Genomic DNA, 27,407 nt, shown 5'->3' with positions numbered 1-27,407 from the left:
TTAACAGAAGAAATGTACAACCAATATTCTGAAAACATTGTTCAAAGAAATTAAATAAGATCTAAATAAATGCAATCTCATCAAAATCCCAGCTGGCTTCTTTTTAGAAACTAATAGGCTGATCTTAAAATTCATACAGAATTACAAGAGACCCCAAAGACCCAAAACAATTTTTAAAAAGAAAAGCAAAGTTGGAGGACTACACTTCTCTACTTCCAAACTTACTACAAAGCAACAGCTACAAGACAGTGTGGTACAGGCATAAGGATAGGCATACAGAATTCTATCAATGGAATAAAATTAATGGACAGTCCAAAAATAAACTCGTGTGTCAATGGTCATCTGATTTTCAACAAGGAGGTACCAAGACTATTCAGTGGGAAAGGAATGGTGCAGGGACAACTGCAAAGCCACATGCAAAATAATGAAATTGGACCACTAACTCAAACCATATACAAAATTAATTCAAAATGATCTAAATGTAATAGCTAGAGCTATAAAACTCCTAGGGAAAAATTAGGAATACATTTGCATGACATTACATTTGGCAATGGATTCTTAGGTATGACACCAAAAACACAGGGAACAAAAGGAAAAACAGATGACTGGACTTCCTCAAATAAAAAACTTCTATGCTTCAAAGAACACTATCAAGAAAGTAAAAAGACAACTCACAGAAGGGGAAAAAATTACAAATCATATATTTGATAATGGTCTTGTATCTAGAATATATAAACTCTTATAACTCAAAAATAGAAACAGAAATAACTCCATTTGAAAATGGGCAAAGGATCTGAATAGACATTTCTCCAAAGAAGACAAATGGACAAATGTCCAGTAAGCACATGAAAAGAAGCTTCACATCATTGTCCATTAGGGAAATGCAAATCAAAACCACAATGAGATTCCAATTTGTACACAAATGTTCAGAGTAGCTTTTCTTAATAATATCCAAATAATAATTTATTAATAATAACAATTCAGTGTCTATCAACTGATGAATGCATATACAAAATGTGGTATATCCAAAGAGTGGAATATTATTTAGCCATAAAAAGTGGAACAATTAACTGGGACGGATTAAAAAGAAAGCTAGGTTAGTTATCGTAAGTAAAATCCCATCAAGGGATATAATGAAATAGTAACGGAATCATTTTTAATCAACTTCATTATGGCAGATGGTGCTAGAATGCAGGGGAAGGGTAGATCCAGATGTCAACGAAGCCTCCTCTCAACTTCTGTCTAGGCGTAAGTGCTGACTTTAAAAGGTCTTCAAAGAAATTCATGCAAGGAATGCCTCTTGCAACTTGGTCACATGCAAAAGTGAAGCAAGAAGCACATCCGTTTGGAGCTTGCCCCAAGGGCCTCCAGTTCTTCTCCAAACTGGGTTCATAACTCCCACCCACAGAGGGAAAGGCAGTGCCTGAAGCAGAACCCAGGGATAAGCAAATTAGCATTTCCAAGGTCAACTGCTGACAGGCCTAATGGATTACAGCAACCAGTATATTCTGGCTGAAGTTAAGAGGCTTAGCCTCTCTAGCTTGCTCAACACTAGCAAGAAACTAATTTACCACATCAGTTACAAAATATGGAAGTACTGTAGGTAGGGAGTCAGATTAGGATGTGACATTTCAAAAAGAGGCAAATATTAATAGGATCTGGAGAAGTGATTTTAAGGGGGTTAAACAATTTTGGGAAAAACCTAAAATACCAATCATGCCAGTGGTAAAGGACTGACAAGTACAAAAAAAAAAAAAAAGGAAAAGAAATCAACAGATAGTATTATCTTGTTTTACCAACTGGTTCAATGTTTCAATGCGAATATTCACCAAAACCGCTAAAAAGCTGCAAAACTAAATGATCTAACTACCATTCCAATTTTTTGCCCTCCTCTGAGAGTCACTGAAAAGTGAAATGCCCTCTGCCATTTCCCACATGTAGCTATTAAGCATATGAAATGAGGCTAGTCCGGACTGAGAAAAGAATGTAAGTATAAAAATAACTCAATTTTCATAACGATTACAAGTCGAGATAATATTTTAGACATATTAGATTAAATAATATATTACTAAAATTAATTCCTCTTCTTTTTTCTTACCTTTTGTAATGAGGACAGTGGAAAATTTTAAATTATGCATGCGGCTCACATTATATTTTTATTGGACAGTGCTGCACATACAAATAACACTTTACATTTATACAGAACACACATTTTCTTTTTTTGTGGGGGGGGTGCGCAGGCCTCTCACTGTTGTGGCCTCTCTCGTTGCGGAGCACAGGCTCCGGATGCACAGGCTCAGCGGCCATGGCTCACGGGCCCAGCCACTACGCGGCATGTGGGATCCTCCCGGACCGGGGCACGAACCCATGTCCCCTGCATCGGAAGGCGGACTCTCAACCACTGCGCCACCAGGGAAGCCCCCAGAACACACATTTAATTTCAGGTGTAAAGTACAGAAAGAGGGAGAACTAGGTCTGGATAATAAAAAAGTCTTCTCTAGAATAATCAAATTGGTTTCACCTGTTAATCACCAACCTAATAAAAGCTCCTTTCTGCTTAGGGAAAGACAAACTTTTATGTCTTTTAAAAAGGACCTAATGTTTCAAAAACGATCCTAAAGCCTGTTCTACTTCTGCCATGAATTGTCATCTTTGCCTAGAATTAAACTAGTCTTAATTCTTTTCAATGATCAAAGATATATGATAAAGTGCTAGTCTAATTTTAAAATCTGATCAAGTGACTCCACTTCGGTTTTTCCTGTAGTAGTCATTTTCATACCTATTAGGTCATTGAAACCTAACCCATGCCTCTGCTCCAAAGGTTTAAAAAAGAAAAGAAAAGAAAAGAAAAAATAGAATCAACACAAAGATTACTCTCAAGCATCTAGAAAAACCCAGGCAGTATTTAGGTACTATACGTATTCTGTTTTAAAAACTAAAATATGACTCATTTACTATTTCAAAAAGGGACATCCCAATGTGGATGGGAGAGCTTAGCGAACAGGAGAGTACAGCAAGCAATTATTTCCACAAATTCCATCATGTGTAGAAACCAAGCCAACCTTCAGGTTTTTACAGTCTGGGGAAGAAAGAAAATCTGGAGGTGTTGGAATGGTTGGAAATTTACAGAGTGAGAGTGCACCGTAACACAAGGTGAGGTGAGGTGACGTGAGGTGAGGTGAGGCCAACAACAGCTCAAACTTTCCTCTCCGTAGCTCTCAAAAAGGAAACTACTCAACTTTCTGACTAAGGAAGTCAATAGGAGAGGAAAACACATTTCACACTTTTTAATATCCCAAAATTGTGCCCCATACATTTGGCCCACTGATAGAATTTAAAGTGGTTTTTAAACGTTATCAACAACAAAATCAAGATCACTAACTCAGAATAATAAATTATAAATATGAGATGTATCTTTCTATTTTGTGACTGGGCCTGCATCAACTGCTGGTAAAGGAACTGAGTAACCTGGATAACTAGAAATGAAGCCAGTGGAAATGAGCAGTCTAGTCCTCATTCCTGGAAGAGCTGATCTTAAAATGCTGTGATCCTAATGGCCCTACAGTTTTTCTGGTCTGATAGAAACAGCACATTTTTTTTTTATTTTTAGATATATGGAGTAATTCAGGCTCCAAGCTACTAGATTCCAATAATTTAGTGATTGTACTTCTTACACAATCCTGAACCCCGCAATGAACACACACAGATCAGTAAGGCCCCAATGGCTACCTCATAAGAAGTGTTTTGGTGCCACCTAGTGGCACAGGTTTCTCCTGTCAAAGGGGAAATAACGATTAGACCAGGGTTCTCAAAGTGTGGTCCCTGAACCAGTAGCATCAGCATCACCAGATAACTTGTTAGAAGTGCAAATTTTTGGTCTCATTCTAGATCTACTGAAACTTTAGCAGTGGGGCCCAGCAATCTGTTTCAACAAGCCCTCTAAGTGGTTTACCCCCATGTTTAAGAACCACTGGATTAATCAGTCCTTACACAAAAATTAAGTGCAAAGTCTTAAAAAAATTAGGTTCATCAATGAACAAAAGTGCTCAATTTCTAATTTCTAAAGACCAAACACATTAACAAAGCAAATATACAATAAAAAAGCAAAAAGCCCTGTGAAACAAAGAAAAGGCATTTATTGGTATCAGGATATCAGGTTCTGGCATCTTAAGGGGGCTCACCTGGAAAGGGGGAACACATGAAAAGCCAAGGAGGTAGAACATAAGTGATTTTTAAATTGAGTCACCTACCCTAATGATAATAGGGTCCAATGTTTACATTTGCTCCTGTGCAACTATGTTATAAAGTAATCAAGAGAAAAGAGAAAAACCTTTCTCTTGATTCTTTGCTAAAATGTTTATTTTCTATTTAGGTCTTAGAGGAGAACTTGGTTACTTTAAATAACAACTTAAACTGGGGTTGAGTAAGAGAAGTCCCCTAATGCACCAGATGTTTGCATTCCTTTAAATTCAACTTGATATGCTCTTCCTCAGAAAACAAAAAAACCCTTTTTTTTTTTTTTTTCCCGGTACGCGGGCCTCTCACTGTTGTGGCCTCTCCCGTTGAGGAGCACAGGCTCCGGACGCGCAGGCTCAGCGGCCATGGCTCACGGGCCCAGCCGCTCCGCGGCATGTGGGATCTTCCCGGACCGGGGCACGAACCCGTGTCCCCTGCGTCGGCAGGCAGACTCTCAACGACTGCGCCACCAGGGAAGCCCAAAAAAACCCTTTTAATAAGTATCTATTTATTCATAATTAAAAAGTTATATGCTTGAAGTAAGAAAACTGGGTCATGAGATATATGCCCCGTATGGCCACTGGTCCACACAGTCACAATTAAGGATATACCATCCCTTACTCCATGGCTTAAATGGCAAACTTACCAGTTAAGAGAAAAAAATCAACTCTGAGAGGCTAACCATGCAAAACCAAGCCTCCAATATGACAGGTAACATCACAGACATTAATATCGGTGGCATAAAATATAAAGAAATTTCAAAGACTTGCTCTATTGATTTTGATTTTGTCCTTTCAAGATATAATTTTAGATATCCACAGAGACCAACTATTTAATTCTAACATTTTAAGAGCAAATGCCCATAATAGGATGAGTTTCTGACAAAACTCTTCTTTCCTTTTTCTCTTCAAACCTTCCCTCTACCCACAAGTGAGTTCATAAAAATATGTCACAGAAAGATGGGTCAAAAGCAAAATGTAAATAATAATAATTTTTTAAACACGAGAAAAAAATCTTGGAACTGATTTTTTAAAAAGAACTTTTCTCGTTGTCACTATCATTGCAAAGACAAATCTGTGTTGAACCACTGTATGGGGTAAGTGCCATACTACTTTGCTAGTTCAAATGCTCTACTGTTCACTAATTAATTTTTTGAATTTAAAACTTTCTCATTTGTAAAAAAGGTGTAAAACCTCATATAAATGCAATAAGTAGAAAAAATATACCCAAAAAATGCCCCTCACATCACTAACAGCTAGAAAGGATTACTGCCATCAACTGAGGGCCATCAGAAAGAGAAAGGGGCGCCAGATTAATCTAGGTCAAGGGGCTGAAATCAGGCCAAACTGGTTTCAAATTCAAATTCCCTGGCTGCCACTTCGGTGTGTGCCCTATGGCGAGTTACTTCGATTCAGTGAGCCTCATTTTCCCATCTGTAGAGTGAGGATAAGACTACCCCTTTCAGTGATTTTCACCGCATGCACCTTTATTTAATAGTATCTGCCTATAGTCAGCTCTGGCGGCTCTCTTTTCCTCACCCACTTTGGGAAACGCTTACATCAGAAGGTGAGGCATGTTCCCAGGTCAAGACTAAACAATACAATTATGGTAGTGATACATTTAATAGCAACATCTCACACATATTTCGAAGACACAAGTCAACGGTACAGGAATCTCACCAGCTGAGGAAAAGGCTGACCCTGAAGTTCCCCCAGCATTCAGGCTTTGTAACCTTTAGAGTATTTCACCAACCATATCTACCAAATACAAATACGTTCCAATGTGACAAATGTCCCGTGGCATGCTGGTAACCTGAAAGACCAGCTCTCCAGTTGATGAGAACAGCTTGATTTGTGGCATTTGCCCATTTCTGTGAGTGGGGTTAATTCTCCTACTATGGCTGCTTCAACCCAACACCCAAATTCCTTAATTACTTCATTGACTGACTGACTGATTCACTCAATAAGCATCTGCAGACGACCTAAAATGTACAAAGCCCTCTGCCAGGCTCTGAAGGTGGGGTATGAGGATGACTATAGACGAATCCTATCCTCAAGGACCTTACAGACCAGACAGGGAAAAAACACAAAAAAGAAATATAAAATATAAGGAGAACATGAAGAACCTCTGAAAACAGGGGAACATCCCTAACTGCCAGCAAGCAGTACATACAATAAAAGTTCAGGTATTATTTACCTTAAGAGCCCCTAGTATTGCCTATGCTTTCTACTAGGCAAATTTCAAAACCTCTCTGGGTGAAAAACAATATTTTCCTTTTACCAGAGTTAATGAATATGTATGTGCATATGTGTATATCACAGTTCCTCTGCCTCAGCACTGCTGACATTTTAGGCTGGATGTTGCCCAGGGGCTGTCCTATGCATTGTAGGATATTTAGCTACACCTAAACACCTAGAGGCTGGTAGAGACCAGTAGCACATTCACCATCTGCCTCTAAGTTGTGACAATCAGAAATGTCTCCAGACGTTGCCAAAGGTGCCCTGAGGGAAAAACCACCCACTACTGTATATACACTATGCATATATGGCTATATAGATGGGGTCTATACAGGGATGGAGTGGATATATGGATCCATGGATATGAACCCGTGTGCATATATAAATGAGCTAGATACTCAATTAGAGGAAATTTTTATATTAATTTGCCTACTAGGTTTTAAATATATTCATTCACTTCTTGAGTGCCTTCTATATACCAAGTGCTGATAGAGGCAACAGCAGGGGTGAGGGCGGGGGAGTTAGAGGCACCTGGCAAAAATCCCTGCAGTCATGGTGCTTACGTACAGGGCAGACAGGCAACAAACCAAATAACTATGCCAATGATATAGTATGTGAGAAGGTGGGGTGACATAAGTAGTAAGGAGAAAAATCAAGCAGGGCAAAGGGTTAGAGATTCTGAGAAGAGGACATGTTGCCCTTCTAAATTTCAAGGACCTAATCATGCCAGACAAAACGCATGCTCAGATTTTCAGATCATGTGCTTACAGGCAACTTCCTGAGCACACAATCTGAAAGCAAGTCTAAATTTTATTAATGTTAAGAAGAGAGGGAATGTACTCATTTTGTACTCATAACCAGTAAGGGAGCAGAATGGAGGGCTGTCACACACCCCCACTTCCTCAGTCCTATTCTCTGCCCACCCCTAGAGGCTGACAAACCTCACTCATTCTGAAAAGCTCCCATTCCCTGAAGTAAGAACCAGTGAGTAAAAGCATCAGAGATCACCTAACTGCTAAGGTTCCTTTCAGCCTCAAAATGGCATTGATGGACTATCAATATGAATACTGCTGATGACAAAGAAGAGGGATTGAGGAAAAGGAACAGGAAATTTTATTCTGGTAAATCTTTTTGTGGGCCTTAACTGATGTTACGAGGCTGTTTTCTCACTTTATTGCACTGCCCTAATATATACATCATTGTGAAAATTTTCCCTGTGATTCTTTTTATTAGCATATTTCAATCTCCTCCAAAAATGTATTTCATCAGAAGTTCTTTTCACTTGATTAACTATAGAGTCTACAAATATGCCACTACAATGAACAAACACACACAGTCCTGGTGTAACATAATAGGAAGAAATATGTATTTGGTCTCTGCCCCTAAAGCCCTTGGAATCATCAAAGTGATAAAAGTCTTTTTGTATTCTAATGAGATGACTGGTGGCTAGGGGTATCTGGATAGCCTCAAGAAGGGGGCTGGTTGCCATGGAAACCAACCACATGATTAGAGGGCTGGAGATTGACTCAATCACTAGTGGTCAATGATTTAATTGCTCGTGCGTGGGTACTGAATGAAGCCTCCATAAAAACCCAAAAGGGCAGGGTTCAGAGAGCTTCCAGGTCGGTGAACACACGGAGGTGCTGGGAGCGAGGCAAGCTCGGACAGGGCGTGGAAGCTCTGCGCCCCTTCCCACTTACCTTGCCCTTTGCATCTCTTCCATCTGGCTGTTCCTGTGATGTACCTTTTTATAATAAATCGGTAATCTAGTAGATAAACTGTTTCCCTGAGTTCTGTGAGCTGCTCTAGCAAATTACAGAACCCAAGGGCAGTGGGGGCAGCCTTATAGGACTGAGCGCTTAACCTGTGAGATCTGACACTAACTCCAGGTAAATAGAATCAGAACTGAGTTGAATTGTAGGACACCCAGTTGGAGAATTGGAGAATTGCTTGGAGTGGGAAGTGGAGCTAGAAGTGTCACAAGCGCTGTGAGTAGCAGAGTAGAAACAGTACAGTTTTTCCTTACACCTGGGAAATATGAAGATATAGGCAAAACAACTGAGCTTTTTGAGAGAGCTGGCTTTTTACTACTCTGTAGGCAATGCCTTTATACTTTTAACACTACAGATAGCATAATTTTCAATGGCCTTCATTTATTTAAGTTATAATAATATTTTGCTTTTATAATTGACTCCAGCTTTAAAAGCTATATAAGAAATACAAACATTGGCTTCTTATGGTTGTTTTTTTTTTATTGTCTTTTTGGCCACCACCCCACTATTATTACTTTCTTCTAATTACTGCTTCTACTCAATAACATAATTATGGAATAAAGTATAAGAGCAAGGCCAAAAAGAAACCTTCCCACTTAACTAGAGTCCTGGCTATAAGAAGCAGTTCTCTAGATGGAGAAATTTATTACAGCATAATGAAAATCCATGATGTGGATCTTCCTAAGAAAATAAGTCTTGAGAATGTGAGGTCAGTATGTGCTGTGGCTTCTCAAACCATTAAGTAATTTTCAAAATAAATTTAACATAAAAGATTTAAGTAAAATAATTACTCCTTTTTCATAAAATTAGGTGATGGGTGATAGGGTTGTGGGTGTTCGTAATCTTCTTTTTCTCTCTATCCCTCAAATTTTTAGATTTTTAGAATGCCTTGTATCAGGGGGAAAACTAGAATATTACCCACCAAAGCATCCAGATTCAGAAGTATGCACTCAACTGAATGCTGAAGGTTTGCAAATCTGAAAGTTCAGTTATTCATGAGAAGTACGAATTTCTAAGGCCATGTAATTTTTAACTCTGATGGCTGTTCTTTATTCATCATTAACTCTAAAGTAACTGTCACAAAGTGGAAGCTCTGTTTATTGCCTAGGTGGAGACCAAGGTGAGAAAAAAAGGAATCAGGTTTAAAAAGATGATCATTCTTAACGAGAATACAAATTCTGGATACATGAAAGAACAGACTATCATTCAATCAACTCACTGTATCACTTCTATCAGTCAGGACTGCAAGGGGCTGCAATGGAGAGGAAACCTGACAGCCATCACTTAACCAAAAAGGAACTGATTTTCCTGACATTACAACAAGTCCAGAAATAGACAGACTAGGGTCAGCACAATGACCCCAAAAGGTCCCAGCTTCTTCCTTCCACGACCAGACTCAACTCTGCCTTTACAAGTAGAAGACACCAAAGTCCAGGGAACGCGTGAATGTCCAAGGGAAGTCATTGAGAACTTCACTAACAGAATAGGACAAAAGCTGATGGGCTGTTTAAGAAAAGGCATGCAACCTCATTTCGGGATTCAAAAAGGAGAAGGAAAGGAAGAAGAGGGACAAAAAAGAAAAATCAGATAATGTTAACCTCAACAAAATAACCAAAACCACTAAACGTTATTTCAATATTATCCAATTGCTGCAAATGCCATTAGACGAACACAATCAATTTTCAATAAAGTGTAATGGTTAAGGGCAGAAACTGCAATCAAGTCCCTTACGCTCAAGTCTCAACTCCCACCACTTAGTAACTGTGTGACCTTTGGAGAGCACTTAACTTCGCTAAGCCTCAGTGGCTCATGTACCCAGTGGGGATAACAACAGTCCTTACTTTGAAGGATTAGTTAGGACCAAGTGAGATATCACTTGTGAAAACAGCACATTTGACGTGTGTAACCAATCAAGCTATTATCATCTTTTGATCATTATGGCCATCATTATCATCACCATACCTCAGAATAGTTCAACAAACATCCAATTACCTGCCTGACCATAGTAACTGAAGTCTTTCTGCTCTGTTGCTTTCAGCAAGTCACAGAAAGAAAAGCAATATAGAGGGTAAAATCCAGAAGCTCTCCAACAAAGTTTTCTCATCTACTGGACCCTTGGGCAATTTAAATATACATCCTTTTACTCTTTTCCTCCAAACGTTCCTCACAAATATTCAGCAAGAATCTGATAAGAACTGTCAATCCTCAGGCATGTACATTTTCCATGGAATCGCAGAACCAAACCTCTGAAGGCCATCTGAAGACACACCCTGACACAGGGGCAGGAAGAGAGAGGACGCAACCCTGAGGTACACTAACATTTTAGGGAAGGGCCATTCCTCAAATTTACTTGACTAAACTTAAAGGGCTTATGAAAATTCAGTTGCTTAAGGATGATGTTGATACCTACAGCTCTGATAAATTAGGTCAGTACATTCTGCTTAAGAAGACAGAAAAGTACATAATAAACTTTAAAATCTGAAAAATAAGCTCCGGTTATCTGAAAAACCTCTTAACGTAACAAATTTCATTTCCCAGTTAGTTCAAATAAAGAATTACTAGAATACCAATAAATTTAGAGAAAAACTAATAGATAGGGTGGCAGCAAGAGTCTAATTGCCCAGACACCATATGCTGTAACGTAACACGAGGAAAGGTGATAATTTCAAATATGCTAGAAAGTTGAATAGGGACAAGCACTTGTATAGGAATATGCAACCAACAGGAAACAAAACGAAACACATCACCACCAAAGTTCTTGGCAGCAGGAATCCCCTCCACCAATAATTTAATAATATAGTGACAAGAGAACTGCAGTGCAAAGTGAGAAAATGATCCCTAAGTGATTGCTACCACCTATTTTGTCAAAATTCATTCTAATTTGTGATGAAACTGGGCAACCCAAAAGGTCAACAGAAAGTGTGTCTAATCTTATAAGGCTAAGAAGAAAAGGGAATATTTCTGCTCTGAACATAGTTCATGGACTTTCCCACCTGCTCTTCTGCACTTTAATTTCTCCCAGTCCATGGACTATTGCCTAAGAAAATAGTCAACTCAAATGCAAACCAAATGACTAAATAATAGCTAACATTTACTGAGCACTTATTAAGTATTAATGACTGCTCTATGTAATTTGTAAGTATCATCTCATTTAATCCCCACAATAATGCCATTTACAAATCAGAAATCTAAAACAGAGGTTATAAAACTTGTCCAAGGACACAAAAATAGTAAGAGATGGAGCTGGGACAAGAACCCAGGCATTCTGTACACGAAGCTCTGCACTCTTACATTACACTATCCTGCCTATATCACAATGTAGGAGCATAATATAAGACACAAAGCACACAAATTGAATCCTCTTCACCTCAACTATAATATCTTAGTTGAACTTACTTTTTCCACCTGAGCTACTGAAATGACTTCATTAGCTACTTGAGGTATCTCCATCCTCCATAGCATCCTCAGTATTGCCATGAGGTTATCTTTCTAGACCTGGATCTTGCCACATTCCTCCTCTACTTTAAACCACCCAATAATAAAGTCCTAACTTCTTTCAGGACCTTAATGTTCAATGTTTAGGCCCTCAGTGTTCACTTAATGTTCGAATAGCATGTATATGTCTTGCTTCCCAGCTAAACTGTAAACAACCTGAAGGAACAAACCTTTATTAATCGTTGTAGTGTTGGCTAACGTGAATTACTGATTTAGCTGCACGCAAACCAAAAGCCTTAAATAGACTCCAAACTCATCCACCTTTGCTCCCCTCTTCACATCACAGGCCCTTCTTCTAAGCTCTGACCCTTAAATTTCTAATTGCTGGCTATACTTTTTGATAGTTATTGAATAAACACTACGCTAAGAGCACTTTGCATATACTATCTTATTTAACTCCAACAACCTTATAAAATGGGCATTTTTATCTCTATTTCACAGATAAAAAATCAGAAGTTCAAAGAAATTACCTATCTTTGGGCAAGTTATAGAACTAAAGCTGGAACTGGGACTAGAACCCGCCCGTATCAGGCTGATTCCAAGTCCTGCGATTAAGTAGCAATATTGGCTCTCTCTCCTAAAAGTCTTTCATCTACTGTCAGAGGCTGAGTTACTTTCAAATTTACTTAAATACCAGGTGTTTCTCTACCCTCTGGGTCCTCAGACGGCACCTCAGTCGGGCGTCCCATGAAAACTGCTCTCCTAACAAGCTCTTGCTCTATTACTCCAGGGGGGGTCATCCTAGGCATCCTCTCTGTAGGGAGTTTCTCCTGTCACCGAAGTCCTGCTCATAAGCACTCCAATTCAGGTTCATAAGCAGTTCTCAGGATGTGGTCCCCAAGACCCTTCCACAAGGTCCACAGGGTCAAAACTATTTTTATAATAATTGTCAGACGTGCAACAGAGGAGTTGCGACAGAGACCACATGGCCCACAAAACTGAAAACGTTTGCTATCTGACTCCTTATGGAAAAACTTTGCCAATCCCTGCTTTAGAGCATGAATCTTTCAAAAAATGATGCTTATATTTCTTTTTAAATGAAACAGATGTTGCATTTTGCATCAAAATGTACTTTTTATTTTAAAAAAATAAAACAAAAACAAACAAAAATGAACTCTGTATCAAACATACTAAGAAATCTTCAAAGCAAATCCTGAAAAAAACTGACTACAATCCTCCAGGAGGTTACATAGCAGCCCTTCTCTCTTATGATTTAAGATCTTATTATGAGTTTACCCAGGACTACCTACCAAAGCTGAATATCCATCACCATCAAAAAGAGACTACAGATCAGGCTGGACAGGGGTAAGACCTTTAGAGGCCACCCACTAAAGATGATGGGTGACTTCTGCTGCCAGCTGTGAATGAATATCTAGTATGGAACTGGCCTTTCTGCCATGAGTGACTATAAAGCTGGACAAAATATATGAAGCAACTGCTTTCAGGCAGTGGGACAATAGGCAGAGCAGAACCGGGATGCCTGCGAAAAGGAAAGCAGGTGAGGTAAGTCCTCTAATTGCCCTCTTCCTTGCACAACGGAGGAGGAATCCAAGAGGAGCACAGCAGTCTTAAAGGACTGAGAAGACAAGAGACCGGAGTGCAGGGAGGGTGAGCAGCAGGCGTTTTGCAAGACAGAGCACTGTAGGGGGGCATGCAGGGAAAGCCCCTGAGGGATCAGCACAGAGATCCCCTTGAGTCTGATGCTGAATCCTAAGCTGCTGAGGAACAACTGCTGGGAGCTGTGAAGTGAACAATTCCCAGAATTCACACAGGACCGGAAGACATTCAAATTCCATCCAGCAGAGCAGAGCTTTCTCGTTGAACTCTCTGGGCAATCAACAGAGACTCCAGAAAGAGCAAGCTTTGTAACAAGGCTAAATTAGCCCTAAAGTAAAGCTACACTAGACCTGCCCTAAGGAAGTTTAACAACAAGCCTGGGATGGATCAGCCTAATCCACAAATTACTTAGCTGCCAACCAAAACAAAGGTCAATACTCTTTAAAAGAAGATGACAAAATCCCAAAACTCAACAACATAATACACACAAGTGGCAACAGAGATGACAGAATTAGCAGACAAGGATATTAAAATAGCTATTATAAATACGCTCCATGTGCTCAAGCATACAGAGGAAAACATGAGCATAATGAAGAGAGAAATAAGATTCCATTTAATTCTTTTTCATGTCTTCTAAAGCTGAAAAATACAGTCTCTGAAATTAAAAATTCCCTGGATAGATTTAGTCTATTAGACACTTGAGAAGACAGGACTAATGAACTTGAAGACACAGCAAAAGAAACTATTCATACTAAAGTCAGAGAGAAAAAAAGACTTGAAAAAAATCACCAGAGCCTCAGTGACTTATGAGACATTACCAAGCAGCTTAACATACATGTAATTGGAGCCCCAGAAGGAGAAGAGAGGGGAGAGAAATAGCAGCAGAATTTTTTTCCAAATTTGATCAAAACTGTAAGCCTACAAATCCATAAAGCTCGAAGAACACCAGACAGAATAAACAAAGAAAATCACACCAAGGCACATCACAATCAAATTGCTGAAAAACAGTGATATTAAAAGAAAAACAAAAAGATTATGTTGCTCCCCTGCTTCCATATATAATATAAAATAAAAACAAATTTAATCCAAACAAAGCAAATAACATCTTTCTAGATCTTCTCATCAAAAAATTGTGGTCAAGCTCAGCAAAACTGAACTTTTCTCAATTTTGTAGAGGCCTTCCTTTACCAGTACCCCTAGCATCAGCTTAGTCTGTCTATTGAGTAATTAAGCATGAACAAAATATAGTTAAATTACTGGAAAATAACTATCATAATGCTGTATACTGTACAGTTCACAAATGTCACATACTTTTTTTTTTTTTTTTGGCTGTGTTGGGTCTTTGTTGCCGGACGCAGGCTTTCTCTAGTTGCGGCGAGCAGGGGCTACTCTTTGTTGCAGTGCATGGGCTTCTCATTGCGGTGGCTTCTCTTGTTGCGGAGCACGCGCTCTAGGCACTCAGGCTTCAGCAGTTGCCGTGTGTGGGCTCAGTAGTTGTGGTTCGCAGGCTCTAGAGTGCAGGCTCAATAGTTGTGGAGCACGGGCTTAGTTGCCCAGCAGCATGTGGAATCTTCCTGGACCAGGGATCGAACCCATGTCTCCCGCATTGGCAGGCGGATTCTTAACCAGTACGCCACCAGGGAAGTCCCACAAATGTCACATACTTTTGATTGTATGTTCCTTGAGGTCAGATACCTTCATGTTTCAGCCCATAAATTTCTAGTGCAGTCTCTAGTGGCTCATGGGGGTCTGAACACATATGAATGAGTCAATCTCATCTTATCCGAAGTACATCACTATGTGGTATGTAAAACAAGATGAGAAAACAGATGCCCAGAGGGATTAAATGATTGTCCCAAGGTTACCCAAAAGGTGAGCAGTATCTTGCATCCCTAGAGCAATGCCACCACTCAGGGTTACATCAAAATAGACACAAAAGAAATAAATTTTAATTATTACTTACTCTGAGTTTCCACAAGATCCAAAGCAACACTAGAAGCTGTGTCCATTCCAGAGCTGATGCAGGACTGGAAGTTTTTCAAGGAGGAGAGTGCAGATTCTACACCACTGAAGGATATAAAACCAGTTGAACCTGAACTTGAAGGCCCTGGCATCTTGAATTATTACCTAAGTTTTCAAACACAATGAAACAAAATTTATGAATAAGAATAATAACTGCATAGGAAAACAGAACCACTATAAACATCCATATGATTGTATCCAATATCCCACAAGTGCTACACAATTATCTACATTCTATATCACTTGAAAGGATATCAAAGCATTGTCCCATCATCTGGGCCACCAAACACAATAGATGAATTTCAATATATAAAGAAGATGTACGTCAGTATATAAAGGAGGGAGAACACCCTCTTCCAAAAGATTCCCTGATGCTCTAAAGAATTCAACAATAGCACAGTTCCCAAAAACCTAAAACATAAGTGTGTCAGAAAAAGTACATTGCTCATATAAAGCATTCTTCCAAAAAAATGAAAATAGTAGCAATAAAATAGTTAAATAAGGGAGAATTTTGAAAACCTGTAATTTTTAACTTATCTGACATATATACATATTAAATTCTGAAAACTATAAGAAAACTTTTATTTTTTTTATAGAACCTCTGGGTTCTAAGATTTATAGACTTGGTGAGATCCCAGATTCTGTTTCAGAAAAAAACAGAATTTGTCTGTAAATTGTTATCTTCTGGTAGCTCACCCACTGTAACAATTTCAATTATTATCTTCATATTAAAATACTCCCTAATCTGTATATTCAACCTCCAACTCTTTAAGCTTTGGACTACTTACGTAAAGCTCCCTACAAAAAGACATCTTTGCTTAATTCACAAACCACCTGAAATTCAGTCCACTGAAACCATCCAGAAAAGTGGAGAGAATTTATACAGGCTTAGAAGAAAGGCTGTATGGTAGCAAAAAAGGTATTTTCTCAGAATCATACTGATACAGCGTGAATTCAGGTTCTGCCACTGTACTGCTGAGTGACCACGGACAGATTGCTTAGCTGTCTAGTATCAGTGGCCCTTCCAATCCTCTCCACTGCCACCATGTTTACCTCACAACTGGATTACTACAGCAGTTTCTCAATTATTAGTCCCTTTTCATTAAATTCATCCATTCATTCAACAAATAGGCCTGTCAATCATTAGATTCATTAAAAATGACACAGGGTATAAAAAGGGAAGGTCACAGAGAAGATGTTTAAGATGTTAATTTCTATTTTTGAGGTGTTAGTCTACTACAAACATCCACAATACAACTCATCATCAATTCAAATCATTCAGTTAACAAATATTCAGTAAGTATTTTTTGGAACATAGCATAGAGGGTCTTAATGAAGGATAAAGGTCCAGGTAGACCTGGGGACTTTAACTTTATCTGTTTTTTTTCTTTAAATGATCTTAAAAATCAAGACCTGAAGCAAATATGGCAAAATGTTACAGATGTTAAAATCCAGATGATGGAACAAGGGTTCTCATTATGTTATCTTCTAAGAGCTTCTGTGGTGTTAAAATTTCACACTGAGAGAGAGAAGACATGACCGTGTATATGAATGAAAAACCAATAATGACAAGGGGAGAAGCGGTGGGTGGGTGGGTGGGATGAATTGGGAGATTTGAATTGACATATATACACTAATATGTATAAAGTAGATAACTAATGAGAACCTGCTGTATAGCACAGGGAACTCTACTTTACTTCACTGTACAGTAGAAGCTATCATGACATTGTAAAACAACTATACCCAATAAAAAAAAAATAATGGTGTTTTGAATATGTGTGTTTTGGTGAAAGACAATATTTATTTACAATCTCACTTTATTACACCAAACAAGTTGGGATAGTTAACACAATATGAACACAAACATGCAATAAGATGGAAAATATGTAAATTCATAAAAATCAGGATCAAAAAACAGATTAAAGGGAAAACCAAGTACATGAGAAAATTTAGAATGTAATCATATAAGCTTTAGGATTCTTTATGATTCTACACAGCACTATATTTGTAAATACAAATTTGGCTATGAGATTTCCTGACAAGCAAAACAAAAAGTGAAAATTACAGAATTCTCTTCTCCATAAAGTACGCCAAGAACTCAAGAAAAATAAGACTTTCCATGGCAATCAAGGCAGCATGGATCATCACGTATGAGATAATAAGAGTCACACTGAAAAATGTCCTTAACAATATTCTTACGATACAGCAATAGTAAGCTTCCGAGGACTGTTTCTTAGATTATGTCTCAGGGTAAGCTAAGGACAGGACACGTGTGGCAGATTCCAGCTCAGTGCCCACCAAACCCATTTCCTCTTCAACCTGCTCGTACAGCTAGACCACAGTTTGCAGCCTTCCTTGCAGTTACGTGTGGCAGTATGATTGAATTCAAGGCAGTGAAACAGAAGCCACTGCCAGGCCCCATCCATGAAAACGGCACTCTATCTCCACACTCCTTCCCATTTGTCAGCTTGAAACAGGCAAGCAATGACCTTAGAAGCCACATACTGAAGATAGAGAACCACCAAATGGAAGGAGCCTAGGTTCCTACTTCACTGCCTGGAGGAAAAGTGCCCACCAATCAGGTTCCATGCATGAAAGAAAAGAAAAACTTCAATTGTGCAAAGCCATTTAGATTTGGGGGTATACCTATTATAACACCAACTGTTACTCAAAAAATACAATCCTGCAAAGATCAAACGATATGGTTCAAGTATTCAGTTTTCTAGTCAATCTTGATTCTAGTGTAAGTCTAAATTGTCTAGAGCAGCAATGTCTAATAGAACTTCCTGCCATGACAAAAATGTTCTATAATCTCACTGTCCAATACAGAAGCTATTAGGCACGTGTGACTATTGATTAGCAGTGATTACTGAGAGTCATAATATAATGACTATTGATATGATTAGCGTGGCTGAGGAACTGAGTTTTAAATTTTATTTAATTTTAATCAATTTAAATTTAAATAGCCATATTGGAAGTCAACTACACTTTAAAAAAATAATAGTAATATATATCTACATGCATTAAAACAGATTTAGAAATCTTTTTATATTGATTACCAAAACTTTAAAAAAAAAAGAAACTGTTATTCTTGGTACATATTTACATTCATTAATCAGTTTATTAGCCATATCCGTCTTTAATACTATGACACCAGTATTTTTCTGAAGATATATTATCTCAATGTGGTCTTATTATTTTAATTTGTCATAGAATTTCCCGCTATTCTCTTCAAAATTGCATGTCATGCTTATGAATGTGAAACTGTTGACACCTTCATATGACTCTTCTATGAAGACCATGATTTTTTTTTAATTGTGAAACACTACAGGTGCCAGGGAACCTGGTAATCTCAGAAGTAATGCTTCTAGATGGAGAATATTTTCTATTATAATTTTTGAAATAGATATATGTAAATATTTCATCACTAATATTTCTACATACTGTCTTTTTGCCTCTTTTCAAGCAACTCTGTTCAACAAATATTTTTATAAAACAAAATTTATGAAATAAGTTGCCTATTTATTATTCTTGTCAATGCTTTGCTATATTAAAATAATGCAAAATCAAAAAAAATTTTAAATAGCCACATGCACCTAATGGCTACTGCATTGGATAGCACTGTTCTGGAAACACAATTATCAAAGTGTATACACACACACACACATACACACACACCGAGGGTAAGCCAGATGGAGTAAAGCCACAGTATGAACATGATATATCTTCCTGGAATATTAATTTTACTTAAAGGTAACATGAAACACGTTTATATTAAAAATAAACATTAGTTACGTTATAGAGTAGAATATGGAGGTGATACTAGTAGGGGTTAACGACTAAAAACTCTAGTAGGGGTTAAACACTGTAGCCTCTGGAGCCAGACTACATGAGCTCGAAGCCTGATTTTGCCAATTAAGTAGCTGAATAACTTCAGGCAAGTTATTTAACCTCTCAATGCTTCACTTTTCCTTTCTGCAACATGGGCATGATCCAGTGCCGACTTCAAGGATTACTGGGAGGACTGAATGAGTTCATATGTATAACAAAACACTCAGAATAATGTCTGGCATATAATCTTTTAAAATGAGAGCAAATATTACCATCAAGTTAATCATACAATACTGTGAGCAGCAATACAGAAGAGTGCATAAGTGAACGGACCTTGGACACAAATGCCTGGAAATTCCACCTTGTCCACCCCAATTAAAACTGCATCACTCTGGTTGAGTTGCTTAACTTCTCTATCTTCAGTTTGCTCCCGTGTAAAAAGGAGATAATCACATCTATCTCACAGCATTATTGTAAGAATAAATTATTTTTTTAAAATAAATTAATTAATTTATTTATTATTTATTTATTTTTGGCTGCTTTGGGTCTTCGTCCCTGTGTGCGGGCCTTCTCTAGTTGTGGTGAGTGGGGGTTATTCTTCGTTGTGGTGTGCGGGCTTCTCATTGCGGTGGCTTCTCTTGTTGCGGAGCACGGGCTCTAGAGCGCAGGCTCAGTAGTTGTGGCATGCGAGCTCAGTAGTTGTGGAGCAGGGGCTTAGTTGCCCCGTGGCATGTGGGATCTTCCCAAACCAGGGCTCGAACCCACGTCCCCTGCATTGGCAGGCTGATTCTTAATCACTGTGCCACCAGGGAAGTCCCCTAAATTAAATTTTGTAGTTTTCTCAAACTTGTCTTATCTTAAGAATCAGTTGAAATACTTACTAAAAATACAGCTATTAATGGATACTATCTCAGACCTATTGAATCAGTCTCTAGTGGACACTGAGGAAACTGTATTTTTATGAAGCACCCCAAATAACTCAAGTATGGAGAACACTGAGGTAACTTTGTCCCCCCAAATTTATGTTTACCCTAACTCCCAATGTGATGATATATAGAGATGGAGCCTTTGGGAGCTGATTAAGTTTAAGTGAGGCGGGGAGCCCTCACAATGGGATTAGTGCATTAGAAGAGGAAGAGACACCAGGGTTTGCTCTCTCTGTTCACCACGTAAAGATACAGTAAGGTGGCTGTCTACAAACCAGGAAGAGAGCCCTCACCAGCATCCAACCATACCAGCACCATGGTCCCCAACTTCCAGTCTCCAAATCTGTGAGAAATAAATTTCTGTTGCTTAAGCCACCAGTCTATGGTATTTTTTTAATAGCAGCCTGAGCTAAGGCACAATGTATATAAGGATTAATATAATCCAGGATAAATGGAAAGTGTCTACTACATGGGAGCGATCCTTATATGAATGCAAAATTCACATTACTCCAATGAAACTTTACACTTGCGGAGAGGTGGGGAAAACGTCCGTCTGTTAATTCTGCACTATCAAGAGGAACGACTCAGATCGAGGAGCAAAGAGAATGGCTGGAGGCGAAAGATGGACTAAACGCACTTTTCCCTATTTCTCCCACTAAGTACAGCTAAGTACATAATTCACAGGACAGCCCCCCACAGCAAAGAATTATTTGGCACCAAATGTCAACAGTGCAGTGGTTGAGAAACCCTGGTTTAAACTAATCCCCCTTGGAGCCTTCCCCAGGGAACTGTCACTGTTTTGTTCTCTGTACCTATGGTCTCAAAGAAAGTTTAAAACAAGGTTATGCATTTCCTGAGCTTTTCCCTAGCATGTTATGTTGCCTTCCCTAATAGGCCTTGTCTTTGTCTGTTGGTGCTGCTGTAACAAAATACCAGACACAGTAACGTATAAACGACAGAAACATTTCTCACAGTTCTGGAGGATGGGAAGTCCAAGGTCAAGGCACCAGCATAGCCGCATTCTGGTGAAGGCCCTCTTCTGGTGATTCATGGCCAGGGCCTTCTAGCTCTGTGTCTTCACATGGTAGAAGGGGCAAGGGAGCTCTCTGGAGCCTCTTTTACAAAGGTATTAAGGCTACTAGGAAGGCTCCATCCTCGTGACCTAAGCTCTTCCCAAAGGCTCTACCTCTTAATACCATCACACTGGCTTTAGGAATTCAACATATGAATTGGGGGGTGGGGGTAGGAAGGGGACACAAACATTCAGACCAGAGCAGGTCTATAAGATTCTCTGTAGGTGAGGCCAATTATTAGCTAATATAAAAATAAAAATACTCCTCTCATCTTTCTGTACAACAAGTGGTAAGTACAGAGCAAATAGTTTAGATACTGTGCTGACCTCCTTTAAATCCACAGGGTCCTATACAAGTTCAGCCATAGCTGTATCTTCTTTTTCAATACGCAAGGTTACATCTGTATGAAGCCCTCTCAGTTGCTTGTTCTCTCCATGCTAGCACTATCCCTCTCTCTCCCTCTCCCCACCACCCCGTTCTATTTTAAAAACCATCATAACTACTTGCTCCCATATCTGCCACTCTTTCACCCTGGGAGCAAATTAAACTAGAATTCTGACAGATTCCACATTTCATAGAACAGTTCCTCACACAAAATAGGTGACCAGTAAAGATTTGGGAGAATTACATTAATAACAGAAACCACCATTTCTAGGTTCCCTATAGCAAGCCATAAACTGGTGCCCCTACAATTTGTTCTCATTATCGTTAATCCTCACAACCATTTATAGGAGAGAAAAGGAAACTGACGCCCAGAGAGTTTATTTAAACGATCTGCCCAAGGCCCTGCTTTGAAAGCCGGCTCAAACCAGATTTATTTAGATCAAGAATTCATGATCTCACACTACTATATATAAAACAGACAAAACAAGGTCTTACTGTATAGCACGGGAAACTATATTCAATATCTTAATAACCTATAAAGGAAAAGAATCTGAAAAGGAATATATATATATATATATATATATATATATACATTTACCTGAATCACTCTCTCTCTCTATATATATAATTATACATATATATTTACCTGAATCAATTCGCTGTACACCTGAAATTAACACATTGTAAATCAACTATATTTCAATACAAAATAACAAAAGAATTCGTGATCTTTGCCCCACACACATAGAGCCCAAGGATGGAGAGATGGCGTCTTGGAGAGGGAGGTAAACCGCCCCAGCCTCATTGCTGTGGGGTGAAAAGAACCAGGACCATAACACACGTCCACAGACCGTAGCTCGGGGCACCGGCGGAGAGCCCGAGAGGGAGGCAACACCTCCCATCACCCTCCCCATCGCCATGCCCCGCTCTTGCCTTACCTGGCTGCCCGATGTAGCTCCGTCTGGCTGCGCCCGGACTTCCCACACCGGTACCCCCGACTGCTTCCGTAACTCCCTTCCCCTGTCGCTGAAACGGCGAGCGCGGGCTCAGGCGTCATCAGTCTTCGCCGGCGAGTGGTCACATGACGCCCCGCCCCGCTCTCCGCCCCTTTGTCATGTGACGGCCGAGGGAGCGCCGGGCGGAAGTCGGGGTCCGGCCGGCTCTGGATAAGGGCTGGGGTAGAAGGGGACCCCTGCGGAAACGGGGGAGTGGGGGCCGGAAAGCTGACTCCGCGCGCGACCGCCGGCCCTGCGCGTGCGCCCTGGCCCGGCCCGCGTGACAGGTGAGTAGCGTCGGTGTGCGCGCGCCCCCTCCTTCACGTCCTCCGTCCCCTCCCCCGCCCCAGGGCTGGGCCGCGCTGGCCGTGGTGGGGGCTTCTGCGGCATGGGGTGGGGTCTGGATGGGGGAACCTGGCGTGGAGGACTGAGGGTTTTCCTGGAGCTGCTGCTGCAGTCCAGGCTCTGCAGCTCCTCCACACAGGTGGAAACAATTTTCCACACCTCTTTGGCGCTTTAGTGATGTTCAGCTGCTTAGTCTGCATCTGATCCTTCCAAGTTTCCGGGAGCAATGTTCTGTGGACGTCGTGATTTCTCCATTTACTCTCCAGAAACCTGAGTGGTTGGTGGAAGCTTTTACGGTCTCACGGACCCGGGTTTGAATTCCAGTTCTACCACGGGCTGTGAGTTTGGGCAAGTCATTGCTCCTCTCTGCACCTTAATTCCCTCACCTATGTATGACATGCCAAAGTCCTTTGAATTTCAAAAAATAGTTTCGAGGGTCCTAATTTGTCTGTGGTCGTACAGTTAAAAAAACTAAAAAACACAGAGCCGGTAATGGAACCGGGTCTCCTGATTGATTCCAAGTGCGTGGAGCTTCCTCCAGCCTAGGAGATGCTGGGAGAAGGGGGAGAGAGAGGCTTTACTGCCTTTGCCCACAACAGGGAACACCTTCCGGTTTTTCTTCTTTCTTTTTCGGGATTCTCAGACTAGAGTGATTAGACTTATTTTAGAACTTTTCTGGAAGAGATATGCCGGTCACTTTTGATCAACAACCGCTATAGTTTGTTCCTGATAACGGATTGGTGGAGACCAGTGCTTCCTTCTTTATGGAACTGAGGTTTTGTAAAAGGATTAAAATAGATCAGTCTTCTTTTGTCCTCTGAGTAGGATAAAGAGTGGTTCTTCCCAGGGCAACTTAATTTTCAGATTTCAGTTCTGTACTCATTGGGTAATTGGTATGATGTTGCCATGCTTTATTCTTGAAAGCATGTTGTCTTTTGTCTAGGATTACTTTACAAACTAAAAATCACAATTCCATACCAAATTCTGGAAAGTGAAGTTACAACCACTTTTCTGGGTGCCTTGTAAAAACAAAATTAGGAAATTGAGTGGGATCTCTAGTTTCATTGCATGTCAAATAGTAAGAGAGCCTCTACTGAGAAAGCTGGTCTTTATGAGTTGTCTTCATCCCTAGCACCAGCAGAACCTCTAAAAGGAAGATTTGTTGGGGGCGGGGGAGAGATGAACTGGGAGATTAGGACTGACATATATACACTAATATGTATAACAGAGATAACTAATGAGAACCTGCTGTATAGTACAGGGCACTCTACTCAGTGCTCTGTGGTGACCTAAATGGGAAGGAAATCCAAAAAAGAGGGAATAGGGGATATATGTATACATATAGCTGAGTCACTTCTCTGAACAGCAGAAACTAACACAACATTGTAAAGCAATTATACCCCAATTAAAAAAGAAAAAGGAAGATTTAATATAGCTTCTTCTACCATGTTTATTTGCATCTCATTCTAGAGTGAATTTTTTTTTAATCTCAACTAAGTCTTAACATCTTCTATAAAGCCACCTACCTCTGAGTTCACTGCAACATGATTAAGCATCTTTAATTATGCTTCTTAGATTCTGTTCTTTAGGACCAGTTTTTCAGCCAACAGTGAGGCTATTTACCAAAGACTTTAGCCAAATAATATTTTAAAAGTCGCCCGCAGTGTAACTCTTAGGTAAAAAGGATTAAAATAAGACTTGGACACACAAGAATTTTGACTTAAGTCATTATCCCAGGCCTAAGCCTCCCTGACCACGTGCATGCAGGCGCCGAGTATATCTGTCTGTCTGTTTGTTGGGAAAGAAGGCAGGTCATGTTGCCTTGCTTTAAGCTGTTTTCTCTTTGGCCACATTGTCTGTCCTATCTTGGTATCCAAACGGTAGCAGTTAGACCTGTTCATCATAGCCTGCCCTCCTCTGAATTGAGTCTATAAAGTTTCATTCTCCTGAGACCTGGGTTAGTTTAGTGGTCTTCAGAGGACTTCAGGTGACTTTTGTTCTCATCTTCCTTTATTTTCTCACTTGTCTTACTTTCCAAGGCAGGCCGTTTCAGTGGGAAAAATGGAATGAAATTATCTGAAATTCAGCCTGTTAGAGATCAACATGGCTTAACAAGTAAGCATCACAGAGAAAACTGAACAGACTTGTTACTCATTTATGCCTTAATGTGTATTATACACAACCCTCATGAGAGAGAGTTCTGGACAGCTGTAGTGGCTTCTCAGTAACCTCTGCTATGGGACCCAACTCCACCTCCCCTATCTCTGCTTCTGTCCCTTAGTACTTACTTGTAACCCCTTCCTGGAATGCCCTTCTCATAGATCACTATAGGTAAACTAACAAATTACCCTCAAACCTAGTGGCTATAAAACAATAAGCATTTATTGTCTTATTAACGTTTGTGGTCAGGAATCAGCTCTGTGGCTTAGCTGGGTGCCTTTGGCTCAGGGGCTCTTGGGAGGTTGCTGTGTTGTGAACACAAACCTGGGGTTGCGGGGATCCATTTTCCAGCTCACTCAAGTGGTGGTTGGCAGACTTCTCCATCGTCCCAAGGGCTCCTCCACAGGGCTGTCTCACAACCTGACATCTTGCTTCTCCCAAGACACACACGCTGGAAAGGGCTCCCAAGCCAGAAGTCACAGTCTTTTTTGCAATCTCATTTCAGAAATGGTATCTTTCACATCTGCCCTATTCCCTTTAGATGGGAGACAGTCAGTCGCACTCAGGGAGTGAATAGGAAGGTGGAGGTCATTGGGGACCATCTAAGGGGCTATAGATACCCTTACTGCTTGATCCCTCACTTGCTTCTGGCCTCTGCTCAAATATCATCTTATCAGAGAGGCTTTTACAAACTCCTGTATGTAAAATAACACACGCTTCATCCCTTTGTCATGCTTTTCTTTACAGCGTTATCAAAGCCTGATATGTAATATGTTTATTTGTTTATCTCTTTCCCACTCCCAATAGTATGTAGGCTTCAGGAGAGCAGGAAGTTAGTTGTGTTCACCTGAGGACGGTAGCCTCAGGTCCTAAAACAGTGCTTGGCACATAGTAGGCACTGGGTAGATATTTGTTGAATAAGTGAATCTGTATCATTGGAAATGCTTTCACCTGCATATAATCCAGAACCCAATTAACATTAGGTAAACCATAAAAGCAGTCCATTTAACAAGGATTACAGAGGTAGGTAGTGCCACAGTTGAATCAAGGAATCAGTAACATCAATAAGAATTTAGATTCTTTCCTTCCGGGATCAGCTACATCAAGACTTTTCTCATGGAGAGAAGTAAATAAAGCGTTGAGAAAGAGGCCGAGAGTAGCAATTTAGCAAAGTCCCTCTACAAGGAAAACATGAAGAGTGGAAAATAAATGCCCTCCCTCCATATCAGAACTCATTATGTGTTATAAATTTTTTTCAGTGAGTTTGGAAGAAAAATATTGTGTGTGTGTTTCACACGGTTCCTTAAAAAAATGGAGATTTTCATACTTTTTTTATGGGGGGGGGATACAGGTCCTTTAATGGAGCGGCCAGTGTATCTGCAGACCTGGTTTCATCTGATGATTTACAGACCCCAGCTCTGAAGCCAGTTACACATTTCCCTGTGGCCGGGCACAGAGTAGTTGATTATCCTCACGATGTTGGACTTTTTGGCTGAGAATAACCTCTGTGGCCAAGCAATCCTAAGAATTGTTTCCTGTGGCAACGCCATCATTGCTGAACTTCTGAGGCTCTCTGAGTTTATTCCTGCTGTATTCAGGTTAAAAGACCGAGCTGATCAACAGAAATATGGAGATATCATCTTTGATTTCAGCTATTTTAAGGTAATCTTCCTCAACAGCTTTTCTTACCAGTCTTTTCTACAAAAGCATGCTTTCTTTGGAAACCAGGAGACTCTGAGAGGTTAAGTAATTATGGAGAAAGAGTTAAAAAGAAAAGCTTTTCAACCAAATTTAGTATCAGCCAACTTTAAAATAATATAAACATACTGTGTGGAAGCCCTAACACAATATAATCAAATTTTAAAAAGATAACTTTGGTATAATGTATTTCACATTGAAGTACCCCACACTTAAAAGCATGTCAATTGTGGTTGCAATTCAAGTCCATTTCTTTCAAAGGGATTTTATATCTGTGCTTCTGATGTCTTCATTACTTTCTGTTCCACTGCTTTCAATTTTTGATATCCCTTTTGAGGCATAAGAACAAATTTTTAAAAGACTGTTTTGAAATTGTTACCAGTAATTCTATTGGTTTGTGACTCTTTTCTTGATGTTTCACATAAATGTGTTTTCTTCTTAGGGTCCAGAATTATGGGAAAGCAAACTGGAAGCTAAGCCAGAGCTACAGGATTTAGATGAAGAGTTTCGGGAAAACAACACAGAAATTGTGACCAGATTTTATTTAGCATTTCAAAGTGTGCATAAATATATTGTAGACTTAAACAGGTATTGACTAATTTAGTCATAGCTTATTTTGATAGTAAATAGCGGAGAGGGAGAAGGGATGGACTAGAACGTGTATATCTTTCTGAGT

General features: G+C 39.7%; 2 protein-coding genes across 6 annotated transcripts in view; one reads left to right on the top strand and one right to left on the bottom strand.

Annotated features, from left to right (window-relative positions):
• The window catches only part of NSMCE2 (NSE2 (MMS21) homolog, SMC5-SMC6 complex SUMO ligase), a 225,840-nt gene extending 203,193 nt beyond the window's left edge, over nt 1-22,647 (bottom strand). For 2 of the 4 annotated variants that reach the window (XM_081258685.1, XM_081258686.1), the window contains exons 1-2: nt 22,472-22,647; nt 15,261-15,424 (exon numbers count right to left, since the gene is read on the bottom strand). In XM_081258685.1, coding sequence (XP_081114811.1) covers nt 15,261-15,411 — 151 coding nt within the window. In that variant the 5' untranslated portion in view covers nt 15,412-15,424; nt 22,472-22,647. The remainder of the gene's footprint in view (nt 1-15,260; nt 15,425-22,471) is intronic. The other 2 variants (XM_081258687.1, XM_081258684.1) reach the window with 2 other exon arrangements.
• A 65-nt stretch (nt 22,648-22,712) lies between these two features.
• WASHC5 (WASH complex subunit 5) overlaps nt 22,713-27,407 on the top strand; it is a 52,039-nt gene continuing 47,344 nt past the window's right edge. For both annotated transcript variants that reach the window (XM_081258681.1, XM_081258682.1), the window contains exons 1-3: nt 22,713-22,815; nt 26,385-26,695; nt 27,174-27,319. In XM_081258681.1, the coding sequence (XP_081114807.1) occupies nt 26,510-26,695; nt 27,174-27,319 (332 nt within the window). In that variant the 5' untranslated portion in view covers nt 22,713-22,815; nt 26,385-26,509. The remainder of the gene's footprint in view (nt 22,816-26,384; nt 26,696-27,173; nt 27,320-27,407) is intronic.

The sequence above is a fragment of the Mesoplodon bidens genome (genome assembly GCF_964165515.1).
Source record: "Mesoplodon bidens genome assembly, chromosome: 16".
In the NCBI taxonomy this organism is placed as follows: domain Eukaryota; kingdom Metazoa; phylum Chordata; class Mammalia; order Artiodactyla; family Ziphiidae; genus Mesoplodon; species Mesoplodon bidens.
Note: the sequence above shows the minus strand (reverse complement) of the source record. Positions and strands in the feature narration are given on the sequence as shown.